At 42.4% G+C, this 16079-nt stretch overlaps 1 protein-coding gene across 1 annotated transcript in view; it reads left to right on the forward strand.

The window, feature by feature from the left end:
- The window catches only part of gcn1 (GCN1 activator of EIF2AK4), a 118552-nt gene that overhangs the window by 52725 nt on the left and 49748 nt on the right, over positions 1-16079 (forward strand). Inside the window, exons 22-31 of the mRNA XM_078553866.1 lie at positions 848-941; positions 1758-1871; positions 3234-3432; positions 4508-4663; positions 5079-5257; positions 6898-6978; positions 8264-8407; positions 13521-13648; positions 14483-14672; positions 15402-15472. Of these exons, the coding sequence (XP_078409992.1) occupies positions 848-941; positions 1758-1871; positions 3234-3432; positions 4508-4663; positions 5079-5257; positions 6898-6978; positions 8264-8407; positions 13521-13648; positions 14483-14672; positions 15402-15472 (1356 nt within the window). The remainder of the gene's footprint in view (positions 1-847; positions 942-1757; positions 1872-3233; positions 3433-4507; positions 4664-5078; positions 5258-6897; positions 6979-8263; positions 8408-13520; positions 13649-14482; positions 14673-15401; positions 15473-16079) is intronic.

Consider the following 16079-nt stretch of genomic DNA (forward strand, 5'->3'; position numbering starts at 1 on the left):
GGAACACTGCCTCTGAAGACGGTGGAGGTGGGGTCATTGGATATTTTTATGTCAGAGGTAGATAGATTCTTGTTAGGCAAGGGAATCAAAGATTATCGGAGGTAGATGGGAATGTGGAATTCGAAACACAAACAGGTCAGTCATGATCTTATTGAATGGCGGAGTGGGCTCGAGGGGCCAAATAGCCGCCTACTCCTGTTTTGTATGTTCGTATGTATGTATGTGCTTTTAGGAGCACTGCAGAAAGGCAAGTTGAAAAAGGTCACCCGGATTCTTTGAGATAAGCTCTTAGATTCCATGGACAACATTACTTAGAAGTTTTCCTTTTGTTCTTTCTCTGAACTGGGGCTGTTGGAACTGTGGGTTTATATTTTTGTGTGTGAGATTGCTTTCTCACTCAGCGTCTGCTATCATGCCTGGTTAAATAATCACATGCAGTTCAGATTAATGCTATATTAGGAAGGAGAAATCACCTGACCAAAATGGCATGGTGGAAAAAATGGTCCCTCCCAGTCTCCTCTCCCTTTTCTTCCCTACACCCATTCACCTCACCCCGACCAAGTGGATGATGGTAGAACTTTGTTCTTAATGAAAGGCAGCCTAACTTGTGGTAGGCAGCTGATGAATTTCTCAAACTGGCATGGCCCCGCGAAATTACTATTTTTCTCCCCTCCCTCTGGTTTCCTAACTCTCCCACGTGATAATGTGGTTGCAGAGTGGAGGGAGTGTCTAGGCACAATGCTGCAGCCATTGTGTTCTGGGACAGGCTTGAATAACCAGGTGCTCTTTTCCTTCCTGACAATTGGTATATTCGTAAGTTTTTAGGGTTCATTCTATTCTGTGCTAGTACTCAACAGGAAACTACAAAGAAAGCCAATCTGAAACGGGAGAACAAAGCTTATTCTTTTAAGGAACAAATCATTGACATGGAACTTAAGGAGGTAATTAGCAATTTACTTCATTGTCCCTCTTAGTCTGTTGTTTTTTTTTACATCCTATAAACTACTTTGCTTTCCTGCCACCAGCCTAACAACTTTGAAACTCACCCTGCCTGCAATGTGAATTTGTATTCCTCGCTGGGAAGATGGGCGAGAGATAGTGACGTAGTGGTGAAGTCACTGGACTAGTAACCCAGAGGTCCAATCTAATGTTGTGGGGACCTGGGTTCAAATCCCACCACAGCAGCTGGTGGAATTTAAATTTGATTAATAAATCTGGAATTAAAAGCTGGTCATAGTAAGGGCGATTGTTGAAAAAACCCATCTGGTTCACTCTTGTCCTCTAGGGAAGGAAATCTGCCTCCTTACCTAGTCTGGCCCACATGTGAGTCCAGGCAATGTGGTTGACTCTTAACTGCCTGAAAAGGCCTTGCAAACCACTCAGTTCAAGGGCAATTAGACTTGGGCAACAAATGCTGGCCTTGCCAGAGCCACCCATATCCCAAGGTAGAGCTTTTAAAAAAATGTCAGGGCCTAGTAAAAATTCTCAAATCCTTACGACCCTATAAAGTGTTTTTTTTTTCTGTATTATGATTTGCACTGAGATGCTTTGCTGAAATCAAACAGGCAAAATATCCAACACTTTGTGAAGATGTGGGAAGTGTGAAATTAGCATTCGTTTATCATGACAATTTTTTGTGGCTTTAAAAAGCTGCTTGCTAAACATAGACTAATTTGGATTTGGATTTGCAATGAAGTTGTTACTGGTACATTACAGTGAATTTTAACATTGTTTTAAAACAAAACAATTTGTGATAGGAGATAAAGAAGAAGAAAGGTCTGAAGGACGAGGTGCAGCTGAGCAACAAGCAGAAGGAGATAATGCAGTGTCAACTGGAAAAAGAGTCTGTGATCAGGAAGCGGTTGCGACAGGTACAGAGCAGACCAAAGTCTTCATTTGCAGACTCTTGTTAAAATGTTTAATTTTGGATGATTTTTGATTTCCTCAAAAGCTGAGGGATAACAAATCTTCATTCATGTAGACCTCTTCATAATGACTACCACACTGTTGTTATCATGTATTACAGGTAGCCGGAGTGCTACAGGACCCCTGATTTTTATAAAACCTCGAGTCTTGCTCCAATTTCTTTTTATTCCATACTTAGTTTTTGTTGCCAAATGCTTGGGACAAAGTTTGCATCCTCCTCAAGCCAGAAGGTTGGATTAATCAGTCAATATATCAAAAGTTTTTCTGTTTTTGGCCTGTTTAGGTTTCTGTGTTCCTTCTATCAAGTTTCCCAGGTACTGATGGTGTCAGTATTGGCATTGAGCCATCAGAAAATATGAACTCAGCAGGTCTGGCAGCATCTCCGGAGAGGAACACAGTTAATGCTTCGAGTCTGCGGACTCGAAGCGTTAACTGTGTTCCTCTCCGCAGATACTGCCAGACCTGCTAAGTTTTTCCAGGTATTTTTATTTTTATTTTTGTTTTGGACTTCCAGCATCCGCAGTTTTTTGCTTTTATCTTAGAAAATATGAACAGTTATTCTATTCAGGACAAGTGTAAACGCTCTAGATCATATGATAAAACCAATGACAATCCTATGTGCCCTAGACTAGGGACCAAATAAAGCAAAGGAAAATTAACTAGTCACAGCCCTAACCCGTTCAGTATATTGCCTGCTTCAGAACTGTGGTTTTGTAGCCCAGGTGAGAATATTCTCAATACCTGCCAAAACCTTCTAAACACTGCTGAATGCAAATGACTATTAACAATTGCTGAAGATTTTATTAATTTCCTGTGTAAAAAAAAAAAACCTTCTCAAATGGGCTTTACCTAAAGAGAGTGATTGTGAATTCTGAAGACTTTTTATCCTGTGGGCCCACACAGATCATTTCAAACAGGGCCCTTACATTTCAAATCGGCAGGATGCCTGAACCATCTGTGTGGGTTGGATTCAAACCTGCAGGTGAAAATTCAGTGTGCCAGCTCACTGCTGCTTACTATCCACCAGTAGGTGTCTGCCCTGGTGTTTATAATCCTATTGACTTCACAGCCATTGAAGAATTCAGGTTGAGGAGAGCATATGTCATTCAGTGTGAAAAGAGAATGAGTTTTCTCTTGCTGGGCATTGAATACCTGACTTCTGTCTTGCACTTCAACTCTGGAAGTCCACTGGACACCTGGTACCGAGTAATATATTCTTCTGTTAGTCACTATTTGCCTCATTTTGGAATGATTTAAATGAGCTTTTTATTGGAGAATCACTGTTCCAATCTGTTGTGTTTCCACAGTTAGACGAAGATTTGCAATCCGCTCTGAATGTGCTAAATGCCGTCATCAAAAGGAACCCGCCTGGTTTGTCACAGCAAATTCCTACCTTGATTCGCTCGTTCCTACCACTCTTCCAATCACCACTTGTAGCTCCCAGACTTAAGGATACATTCTTGGCATTGGGTGCATGTGTTTTGCCAGTAGATCTAAAAAACCTGGGTAAGAGTCAACAACATGTTTACAAACTCTCGGCTACTGATGGTGACTCTTTACTTTTGTTACTGTACATTGAAGTTGGTGTCTCTTGAATTCTGAACCACCTCAAGTCCAATCAAATTCTGCAGCAAGAGAATGGAGTATCTGTAACAGACTGTTCAATTTTTGAAGCATTGCTAAATGCATAAAACTCTTTTCTATCTTTTCCAATCATAACTGTGCCTGTTAAGTGAATAAAGTCAGGGCAGTTAAGCATTGTACCACCTCTTGAAAGACAATGTGTTGTACTCCTTTTACATTCATTTCTTTGCAGGTGACCAATTGAGTGATGTGCTTTTTTTTTGTGAAAATATGGGCATTTCCTGAGGCACTGTATCCCAAACTGGTATCCCAGAAGTGGACAATATAGTGCTTTCCCTCTAGCTCTTAACAATATAGAACAATTATTTTCTTTATATGACTCTATAATAGTCCAGTTAACATATGCATGAGCCCCCTGCTGGTGGGGCCACTCGCGGAGCGGGCCCCCTGCTGGTGGGGCCACTCGCGGTGCGGGCCCCCTGCTGATGGGGCCACTCACGGAACGGGCCCCCTGCTGGTGGGGCCACTCACGGAACGGGCCCCCTGCTGGTGGGGCCACTCACGGAACGGGCCCCTGCTGGTGGGGCTACTCGCGTAGCGGGCCCCCTGCTGATGGGGCTACTTGCAGAGCGGGCCCCCTGCTGGTGGGGCCACTCACGGAGCAGGCTCCCTGCTGGTGGGGCCACTCAAGGAGCGGGCCCCATGCTGGTGGGGCCACTCAAGGAGCGGGCCCCCTGCTGGTGGGGCCACTCGAGGAGCGGGCCCCCTGCTGATGGGGCCACTCACGGAGCGGGCCCCCTGCTGGTGGGGCCACTCGCGGAGCGGGCCCCCTGCTGGTGGGGCCACTCGCGGAGCGGGCCCCCTGCTGGTGGGGCCACTCGAGGAGCGGGCCCCCTGCTGGTGGGGCCACTCGCGGAGCGGAACCCCTACTGATGGGTCTGTGGAGTGATGATGCAATTCAATGAAAAGGTAACCTTGCATTCTGTTTATGATATAGGATCCCTGATTGGTCATGTGACTCTTCGACTGTTGAAACCTGCCTGCAATTTGGATGAAGCTTGGTGTCAAGAGGAACTTTTAACAGCTACCACCCGTGCTGTGTGTCTACTGCGTTCATGTACTGTGACCAACCGTGCTGGCAAAGTTGAGGCTGGTATGTCATTCAAATGAAGTGAAATTCCATCATCTTGTCATATCCCTTGTGGTAATCACTCAATAAATATGATGAGCTCAGGTTTTGAAGGAGCTCAAATCTTTGTTTAAAAATCCCAGTTGCAAAATTCCATGATGTAATCTTTAAATTTTCTACTTGCAAAAGTGTAGAATGTGAAGTTTTTTGCTCTATTTTACAAAGTTTTGATTTCTCTTTAAGCGTTTTATTATGTTTCCTGTGTTGATTTGATTCCAATTTCTGCTGAGTTGCTGTCACAATACTTTGTTGTGCTTATGTTTGATTTGCTGATTGTTTGAAATAATTCCATTATGTTTATGGTTTGGATTTGGGCTTTTGGATGGCTTGGCTTTTAAGTACTTCAGTGAGTTTTGCCAAATTGTCTTGTCTCTTGCAGGTGTGAAACCCCTGATAGCTCCAGCCTTTGCTTATTGCTTCCCACTCTTGAAGATGGTCTTGATGAATACCATAAGTGACAGTGAAGAAAAGGAGGGTATGTTGATTCAGGCACTTCAGGTGATCAATGAGCATGCTCAGCTGAGATCAGCAACTGACAGCTCCCAATTGATTGATGAGGTAATATTTGTGGTTTTTTTTAATTTATAACATTAACATTTAACTTATAAAAAGAAAATGCATTCCTATATTTTGTCCAGTGTTATCCTGGCATTCAAGAGGAGAACATATTGGCATATTCAGGGTTGTTGGTATGTCTCTGCACACTTTGGAAATTCAAGTTGTTTGACAAGGTGATGAAACAAATAGTGTTGCAGTTTGTTCCAATTCAGTAGGACAAGGGGGTTACAATTTTAAGTTGTGTAAGGCCAGGCCTAGATTAGATGTCAGAAGGTGTTTTTTTCCCAGAGGATAGTGAACCTCTGGAACAGGCTACATGTGGCAGATACCAACTTGCTGAGTTTCTTCAGCTGAGAACTGAACCTGTTTCTGGTTGGGGTGGAGATCACCTCTTACAAATGACAGGGAATTCAGGAAGAGAGTGATCTCCTGGACTAGTTTAGATTGCTTCAGTATGCCTAGAAATGCCCCATATTTTTTTTCTCCCTATTCCGTCCTTCAACCGGGAAAGTGCCCCAAACTGTATGGTGTATCTCTGGCTCTGAGTGACGTCAAGCACCACAAATACTTCACCCATCTGTTTGTGGTGCTAGTTTACCACAGTGGAGCAGCACATCTCTTGCAGCCGGGAGTTAAATTTGAATTAGTCTGCAAATTCCAGGAGAGGCTCACTCCCCTATGGGCAGACACTATGGTCAGAGGTTCAGTGTGCAGGAATTTCAAGGCCTGTCTTGTGGCTCTAGCATTTCTGACTGCTTCTAAGCATGGCGCTCTTGTGGCCACAGTACCACCGTCACCACCCCACCACACCTAGCAAGGTGCAGAGTCTTTGGGGTGCACTATGCACAGTTATAGTATCTTGAACTGGCCATGGTATATCCTGTTGATGCTGTTTGTGCAATAAAGAACTTGAATCGATAAAGTGCCTTTCACAACGTCAGGACATGCCAAGCACTTTACGGCCAGTGAAAGTAATTTTGAAGTGTAGCTGATGTTGTAATGTAGGAAATGAAGTAACCAAGCTACAAAGCAATCTCTCACAAACAGCAGTGAGATAATGACTACACATGGTGTTGGTTGAGGAATAATAAATATTGGCCAGGACACTGGGAAGAATGCCCCTGCTCTTCATCCAAATAGTGCTGTGGAATCTTTTACATATACCAGAGAGGGCTGATAGGGCCTTGGTTTAATGTCACATCCAAAAGATGTAAAGTTTCTGATTCCATACCGCTCTACAACCCTTGTGTTCCTGTCTTTAAATCACTGGAAGGATGCAATCTGGCCCCTTAGCTGGAATTGACCTGACCTTGTAATGCCATTCTGAAGTCAAGATTGGAATCCACATATAGTGAATGCATCTGGGACTTCTCTTTTGGGTCTTGGGAAAGTGTCAGTGGACCCTGATAGATTTTCAATGAGATACAGATTTGCTACTAGGATGACAGTGTTTTATTATGAGACTTACTAGGCTTGGAGAGCAGGTTGTATAATGGGGTTTATTGACAAACCCTGGACTCCAATCTCAGTTGTGGGGGCTTGTCAGATGTCAAGCATGAAGTTGGGCTGACCGGCAGTAGTGCCAGTAGTTGGGAATGCTGAATCCTTCGTGTTTATTTGAAACTGGGTTGTTTTGATAGAATGGCCCTGAGCTGCTGCCGCGGATGGAGATGCTATTGCTGCTGACCAGAGTCATTGCCACAGGCTCACCACGACTCCAGGTAAAATCTGTACTTTCCTCCTCCTGTGGGACATAGGATAAAAATGTTCTGCTTTTTATTTGGTGATGCTGTGCATTTTATTTGTATTGTTGATGGAGGGTTTTTTTGGCCCACTTGTAGTTTATTTCAGCAAGTTTTTTTTTTACTGGAAATTTTTGCTGCCTCGCACTGCTCTCAGCAAGAGTCACTTTGATCTTGCAGGTTAAGTTTTTTGATCAGGGCCTGTGGTGAATCTTCATTCTGGTCAAATTGTCCTGGATCTTAGCCAGTGCTAGCGCACAGCATCAGTGCAGAGTGCTAATAGATCTATCTACATCCACTTCTGACCCATGTCCACTGATTTCGTCACACAATCTATCTCGCATACATCCTTTTCCACCTAGGTGGTTGTTGTGGGCAGTTGACAGGCAAACCTTCTTGGGCTTCTGTTTCTTCTCTACCCATGTTAGGGAAGTTGTTACTTGTAAGGCAGTACACAACAGACAGCTGTGACGCTTGTGATTATTATCCAAGTTGGAGATTAGAGTTGGGGAAAGAAGAACTAAGTTGCATTTATATAGTGCTCTCATGGTCTTTGCATTGTTCCAAAGTGCTTTGCAACCATTGAAATACTTCTGAAGTGTAGTCATAGAATCCTACATCACAGAAAAATGCCATTCAGCCCATTGAGAATGTGCCATCTCTTTGAAAGAGTTGTCCAGTTTAGTCCCACCCCAGCTTTTTTCAGAAAACCCTGCAGATTAGCCCTCTCTAAATACATGTCCAGTAGTCACAATTGTAATATAGAAAACACAGGAGCCAATTTACCCTCAAGTTCCTCCAAAATGTGGTAAAATAAATGATCAGATAATCTAATTCAGTGATGGTGGTTGAGGGATGAACATTGGCCAGACCAAGGGGGACAGACACCCTGCTGTTCTTTGAATAGTTTCTTGGGACATTTTACATCCAGCTGAGTGGCTAGATGGGATCTCAGCTTAACTCAGGTAAAAGACAGCATTTGTGACAGTGCAGCACTTAGTATTACCCCGAAGTGTCAGCCTAGATTGTGTTCAGGTCCCACTGGAGTCAAGTTTGAGACCATGACCATCTAACTCTGAATGAAAGTGCTACCACTAAGCTAAGGGAACAGTATGAATGGATACTAGTTTTGAAAAATTTTAGGCATCGTTTATGATTGCTAATCGTAGAGATGCCTAGCTGCAGTGAAGCAGCAGGTAGATTGAAAGAAAATATTTAGATCCTTGGTTATGTGTGAAATATTTAAATTAGATCTGTTTTCTAGGTACTGGCATCAAATACACTGACGTCTTTGTGTGCCAGCAGCAGTGGTGAGGAAGGATGTGCATACGCTGAACAGGAAGAGGTTGATGTCCTGTTACAGGCTTTGCTGTCGCCATGTTCTGCAGTGCGTGATGCTGCTCTAAGGGTAAAGAAGCTTCCATAAATAATTTGCATCAACTAAACAGGGAAATACAGGTGAAGAGTTGGCTTGTTACATTAGTTCCTGGTTTCCCGGTGCATCAAGTTTAAAATTCTCATCCTTGTATTCGCTTACCAATCATGGCCTCACCTCTCCCTACCTCCAGCTCTATAGCCTTCCAAGAACTCTACTGTACTCCAGCTTCTTGCATATTCATCCTCTACCCACACCCAGGTGGATGTCCAGGCCCTACAATCTGGAATTCCCACCCTAAACCTCTTTGTTTCCCTCTTATTGTTTCAAAGCAGTAAAACCTCAGAACACCCTAAAGGGCTTTACAGTGCTTTTAAAGTGAAGGCACTATTGCAATGTGTAGATCCTTCTTTACAACCCAGCTGTGTTTGACCCAAGCTTTTGACAACCCCTCCAAATATCTCAATGTCAATTTTTGTTTGATTGCATCCCTGTAAAGCACCTTCGGATGTTTTCCTATATTAAAGGTGCTTAAATGTAAGTTGTTTTAGTTTACCATCAACAAGGTGGTGTGGTCTGGAGCAGTGTGCAGTGAGTAACACTGCTGGCTTCACAACACAGAACAAGCACTTTGGCACTGCTGTGCTCCAAGAGGGCTTAGCAATGTTTTCTATTGTACTATTTTGGTACAAGTCTATATTTGTGAAGTATAAATGAGTCAGGATAAATATTGGAATACTTGCAGTAGGTATGGTCTTCATTTTCTGACGTACACTCTACTTGTGCATCACCTTCATTGTATGCCAATATGTTCAAGGTTAATCCCAAAGCCCTTGAAAAGGCAGCAACTGAGAGCTTATATCCTTGCTTTACTGAAGGATATTGTTTTAATCTGACTATTTAGCTAGGTCTAGATCCCAATTGCGGCTCTTGCTAGTTCACCATTTTCTGCGTCAACAACTTTATGTAATGCATATTTAGAAGGCCTTTGAGGTAGAAAATATCCTGAAGGTTTTCACAAAGGTATTTCCTTTTAAAGGGTCTACCTCAGCCAAAGGAGGCAATTTTAGGATTGTGACCAAAAGCTTGTGAGCCACGTAGAAAGGCAGAGAACTTAAGGGAAAGAATTCCAGTGATTGGACCAAGGTAGCTGAAGGCACAACCACCAATCGTGGAGCAGTTGGAGAGGAGGATGGACAAAAGGCCTGAGTTATAGGAACATAGAACTTAGGAGCAGGGGTTGGCTATTTGGCCCTTCGATCCTGCTCTGCTATTCAATAAGATCATGGCTGACCTGGTTATCATCTCAAATCCACCTTCCTGTTTGTTCCCCAAAAACCTTGACTCCCTTGTCAATCAAAAATCTGCATAACTCAGCCTTGAATAAATTCAATGACCCAGCCTCCACTGCTTCCTGGGGAAGAAAATTCTGCATACTTACAACCCACAGAGAAAAAAATTCTCCTCATCTCCATTTTAAAAGGGAGGCCTCTTTTTCTTACTGTGTCCTCTAATTCTGGTCTCCCCACAAGAGGAAACAGCCTCCTAATATCTACCCTATCAAATCTCCTCAGAATCTTACATGTTTCATCTCTCTTTCTTTTAAACCCCAATGGGTCTTGGTCCAACCTGTTCAACCTTTCTTCATTGGATAAGCCCTTCGCCCCAGGAATGAGTCAAGTGAACCTTCACTGATTTGCTCCTGACGCAATAATATCCTTTTTCAAATAAGGTGACCAAAATTGTACATGACACTCCCAATGTGGTCTCACCAAGGCCCTGTACAGTTGCAGTGAAACTTCCCTACTTTTATATTCCATTCCCCTCGCAATTAACATTCCTAATCACTTGTACCTGCATACTAACTTCTTGTGATTCATGTGCCAGGGCACCCAGATCCCTCTGTACCACTGAGTTGTGGAAGCGATCGCCATTTAAATACTAGGCTGCTTTTCTATTCTTCCTGCCAAAGTGATCAAGTTCACCATTTTCCCACATTACTTCATCTGCCAAATTTTTGCCTACTCACTTAGCTTATCTCTATCTCTTTGTAGACTCTCTGCCTTCTCTTGACAACTCACTTTCCAACCTATCTTGGTGTCATCGGCAAATTAACCACCATATATTTGGTCTCTTCATCCAAGTCATTAATATAGGTTGTTAATAGTTGAGGCTCCAGCACTGATCCCTGTGGCACTCCACTAGTTACAGCTTGCCAACCCAAAATAGACCCATTTATCCCTATTCTCTGCTTCCTGTTAGCTAGCTAATCCTTTATCCATGCTAGTATGTTACCATGTGCTGTTGCCTTGTCAAATGCCTTTTGGAAATCCAAGTACACTACATCTACAGGTTCCCCTTTATCTACCTTGCTTGTTACTTCCTCAAATAACTCCAATAAATTAGTCAAACGCAATTTTCCTTTCGCAAAACCATGTTGACTCTGCCTGATCCCATTATGATTTGCTAAGTATCCTCCTATAACCTCTTTAATAATGGATTCTAGAAATTTCCCTATGACAGATGTTAAGCTAACTGGCCTATAGTTCCCTGCTTTCTGTCTCCCTCCTTTCTTGAATAAAGGTGTTACATGTTTTAATAAGATCACCTCTCTTTCTTCTAAACTCCAATTGGTCTTGGCCAGGGATCTTTCCAGAATCCAAGGAATTTTGGAGTATTATAACCGATGCCTCTACTATCTCTGCAGCCACTTCTTTTAAGGCATGGCATGCAGGCCATGTGGCTCTGGGGATTTGTCAGCCTTTAGTTTTCATAGTTTTCCCAGCACCTTTTCCCTGGTTAATGTGATTGTTTTAAGTTCCTTCCTCCCTTTCAGCTTTTGACTTTCAAGCATCTTTGGGAAGTTTTCTAAGTCTTCTCCAGTGAAGGCAGACACAAAATGCCTGTTCAACACTTCTGTCATTTCTTTTTTTTTCCCCTTAACAATCCTCCAGACGACCAACGCTAACTTTAGTTACTCTTTTCCTATTTAAATACTTGTAGAAACTCTTGCAATCAGTTTTCATACTATGAGGTAGGTTTTTCTCATATTCCACTTTCTCCCTCTTTTATTTAAAGTCATTCTTTGCTGGTTCTTAAAATTTGCCCAATCATCTGACCTTCCACCAATCTTTGCAGATTTGTACAGTGCTTCTTTCCATTTAGTACTACCCTTTAACTTCCTTAATTTAGCCATGGATGATGTACCCTTCTCAGATCTTTGAGGTTGACGATCAACATGCAGAGATTCTGATAGCCATTACAGAGACACGGCTGCAGGGTGACCTGAATATTGAAGGACATTTGACATTACGAAAAGACAGGAAATTAGGAAAAGACAGTGGGGTAGCAGTGTTAATTGAAGATGACATTAGTGTAGTAGAGAGAGATGACCTTAGCTCAAAAAAGCAAGATGCAGAATCGGTTTGGGTAGAGTTAAGAAATAGGAAAGGTAACAGGTTACTTGTGGGAGTAGCTTATAGGGCCCCTAACAGTAGTTAACTGCAGGACAAAGTATATAGGAAGAAAAACATAGCGCATACAAGAAAGGTATTGCAATAATCAAGGGTGACTTTAATCTACATGTAGATCGGGCAAATCAGATTGGCAAAGATATCATGGAAAATTAGTTCATAGAATATTTTTGGGACAATTTCTTACAGCAGTACGTTCTAGAGCCAACCAGGGAGCAAGCTATTTTGGATCTGGTAATGAGCAATGAAACAGGATTAATCAAGAACCTCATGGTAGAAGAGGCTCTTGGTGCCAGCGATCATAACATGGCAGAATTTCACCTTCAGTTTGAAGGAAAGAAAGTGTGGGTCAAAGACTAGTATTTTAAACCTGAATAAAGGCAATTATAAGGGTATGCAAACAGAGCTAGCTAAAATGAACTGGGAAACTAGGTTAAAAGTTAGACAGAAGAGATGCAATGACAGGGAGTTATTTAATAAAGAATTATTCCGGTGAGAAACAAAGGCTATGGTAATGGCTATCAGGTCATACATATTTATTTCTGTCTGTGCTAACAATTCATCCATTTTGTTACGAATGCTGCATGCATTCGGATACAGAGCCTTTAACTCTGCCTTTTTACCATTTTTTGCAATCTCTGCCCCTATCTGCTGGCGCACTCTTAAGTTTGTATGATCTGTCTCTTCCTGGCACATTCTGGTTATCATTGCCCAAATTGCTATTCTACTCTATTAACTCGCCTCCCTTTGATTTACTACATCTCCTCTCAAACGATCCTTCCACGCCCCCACTATTTAGTTTAAAGCCCTCTCTACCATTCTAGTAACTTTTGTACAAGGGCTTAAGTGAATAAAAAGAATGTTAGCTTACTGGCCTTTAGTGTATTGTTCTGTTTTTCCTAATCTTTGATGTTGAAGGTCAACACGCAGAGATTCTTCCTGATCTTAAACACAGCACTGTTTCTCATCCCTACCTGCTTTGATTTGAGGCATTTTTCATCCACTGTGCATTCACAACTGAGTGCTACGTTCTGTGCCTGTAGTATGAGGAACATGGTGCAGAACAAGGCCTCATAAAATAAAATATGGGAGGATCGTCCAATCCATGCATACTGTTGAGCCTTTGGGTATCTTTTGCCTGACAATTTTTTTTTGAGATCGACCAGATTACCTGCAGGGATAGAAAGACTTACATTTATATAGCACTCTTAACTGCCTCAGAACCTCCCAATGCAGCCAGTGAAACACTTTTAAATTGTCACCATTTTTGTGATGTAGGAAAAGAGGCAGCCAATCTGTTCACAGCAAAGCCCTACGAGCAGCAATGTTGATAATGACCAGATGATCTGTCTTATTGATTATGGTTGCGTGATAAATATTGACCAGGCCATAGAGAAGAACTTCCCTGTTCAACTTTAAAACATAGTGTTTTACTTCCACCCAATAGAGCAGGTGTGACCTCAGTTTAATGTCTCATCTGAAAGATAGCATCTCCACCCACCCTGAACTCACAACCTTCTCACACTGGGGCATGAGTGTTACTACCACTGAGCCTTGGTTGAATTCTGGTCCTGTACTTGCCGTGCAATGATGTGGATAATTATTTTCTCTCGAAGAATGAGGCAATCTGTATAAATGATGGAAGTTATCTCGTGTCTCTGGCTGTTTTTCAGGGACTGCTGGAGATGAATATGGTGTTGCCCACCCCGGACAGTGATGAGAAGAATGGATTGAACCTATTGCGCAGGCTGTGGGTTTCCCAGTTTGATGTGGATGAGGAGACAAGACTGCAGGCTAAAAAGTAAGGAACCAGTTTATTTGTGAATGACTGAGACATTTACAATTTGTTTTTTAGGAGGTTTTAAAGGAGTGTCAATGTTCAAAGCCCAATACTGCTACACTAAATGCTAAGTGATATATCTTTGCTAGTTAAAGATAAAAAAGCTGATTAGGCTGAAACATGAATGAGAGTTCCAGTCAATGTCATAAACCAATTTAATATCCAACCTTCAGATAACTTGAGAACTCATTGCAAGTGAAATGTTACAATTAACATATAGTGGTTATCTTTAACTTCAATACTGTTATGCCTTCAGTTGTCTGCTTCTGTGGTAGATATTATGCAAAGAATAAAATGATGTGTGCAGTAATAATGTGCCTCTGAGTCATACACACCATGAATTTCTGGAATGGATTGCAGATCTGTTCTGGGTTAGCTTACTGAGGATGCAGCAATAGGCCTCAGCATCCCCGGGCTGCAGAGGAAAGTAATTGGAATTCCTGCTCCTGATCACCATTTAGTGACTTGTGCTAATAAACGTGTGTCAGAGGACAGTGGGGGAGGGCAGGATTGGATTGGCTGTGATGCTTCCCATGGTTGAATGTCCAACCAATACTTGGGTCAGAGTTCACACCCAAAGATTGGGCACAGGCGAGGTACTGGAGGGCGCCTGATGCCTGTGGTATCTTCATCTGGCTGGAGTGGACGCTTTGCAAGAGGATTCAATTGCTGAGGAGAAATGGGTGGAGCTCCAGGTTTCCTATTTCCACCTCTAACTAATGACATCTTGCAGCTCTCCACATTGTATGTCTGTCTGTCTGTCTCTGCTCTTCTGTAATCTTTACTCCTTTTTAGGTTATGGGATGCCATGGGGCTGGAGCTGCAGCCAAATCTCTGTTCGTTGCTGATTAAGGATGTGATATACCACGAGGATGCAATACGTCAAGCAGGAGCTGCAGCGCTGTCTAATGCCGTGGCACAGTATCAGAGCCAGGCTGCCGAAGTGATGGCCAAGCTGATTGAAATTTACCAAGAGAAACTTTATGTAAGCTCACTTTGGAAAAGTGTGGGGATAAATGTTCCGGGTTTTTGAGGAAATTTGGAAACAAAGGTTGCTTTGCTTTTCTTCTTTGCTTTCCTTGGGTATGGAAAGGAATGAGTGAGACAATTGATTTGTGTGTGGCTAGCTTAATGGAACATGCAGAAGGGAATTTACTTTCTCGGGCAAAAGAAACTTATATAGGAGGGATGGTTTACACAAAGCCAGAAGGAGATGCTGGTACAAAGTGGAATTGGGCGTGGGAAGCATATTGAAGAGTTAAAATTTGTGGCCAGTCAAGAGACGGGAGAATCCAGGCAAAGAAGAAAACAAGTTTGATGTGGAGTAGCACAAAGAGCAAGTTTAAATGGTTTATACTAATTTCTAATGCTCTTTCCATAAACTTTTAGAATTAGTAAAACGGGAAGATAGTTGAAGTATTGCTCTTGGTATCAGAGAAACATGATTGCAAGTGGAAGATGGACAAAAGAACGAATTAAGATTTAAAGTTTTGAAGGTAGATTAAGCCTTGTCACTGCTGTTGTGCAAACGTCTAAGGTTGTGGAAACTTTATTGTCAAGATTTCAATGCAGTGCGTATAAGCTTCTAGTTTTAGAGTACAGGAGACTGCATTGCATATAAGTTTCTGGTTTCTTTTGCATGATTGTTCTTTTCCTTGTGTAGCGTTTAGTTCCTGATAATTGCTGATAAATCTAATTGTTTTATTTTGATCAGAGGCCACCTCCAGTGTTGGATGCCCTTGGTCGAGTAATATCTGAATCTCCGCCTGACCAGTGGGAAGCCAGGTACTGTGTCTGAGGATTTGATAGTGAAAGCTGACTAAAGTGAAGTGCTGTTTTTTTCCTCCAACTTCCTGTCTTTTCTCCTCTTTTTGAACCCTCTGCCTTACCCTAGGAACTCGATCTGAGCTCCAATTTTTAAAATTGATTCTTGGGATGTGGGTGTCACTGGGAAGGCAAACATTTTTATTGCCCTTGAGGTGGTGTGGTGAATAGCCTGCTTTAGGCTGGGAGTTCCTCGATTTTGACCCAGTGACCATATAGGAACGGCAATACATGCCTAAGTCAGGATGGTGTATGATTTGGAGGTGATCTGTTACATCAGCATGAGTTTCCCTCCAGCCTCTCACCTAAACGACTATTTTTATGTGACCAAGGTAGTAACTATGCATAAGATATTTGACTGGAGAGGGAATTGCTGCTGAGCCAAATCCTCACGAATTTCCCTACACATACATTTTCAACAGGGATCAATGGACCTGTTGGAGAGTGGGCTGACTTGTTACACTTCTCCCTAAACCAGAGTTAATGTTGAGGCCGCTTTCGGCACTCCAGCTGCTTTCCCTTTTACAAGACCAACTAACTCAACAGTGAAACTTTAGGATCCTCCGGT

Source organism: Cetorhinus maximus, chromosome 12 (assembly GCF_964194155.1).
Source record: "Cetorhinus maximus chromosome 12, sCetMax3.hap1.1, whole genome shotgun sequence".
Taxonomy (NCBI): domain Eukaryota; kingdom Metazoa; phylum Chordata; class Chondrichthyes; order Lamniformes; family Cetorhinidae; genus Cetorhinus; species Cetorhinus maximus.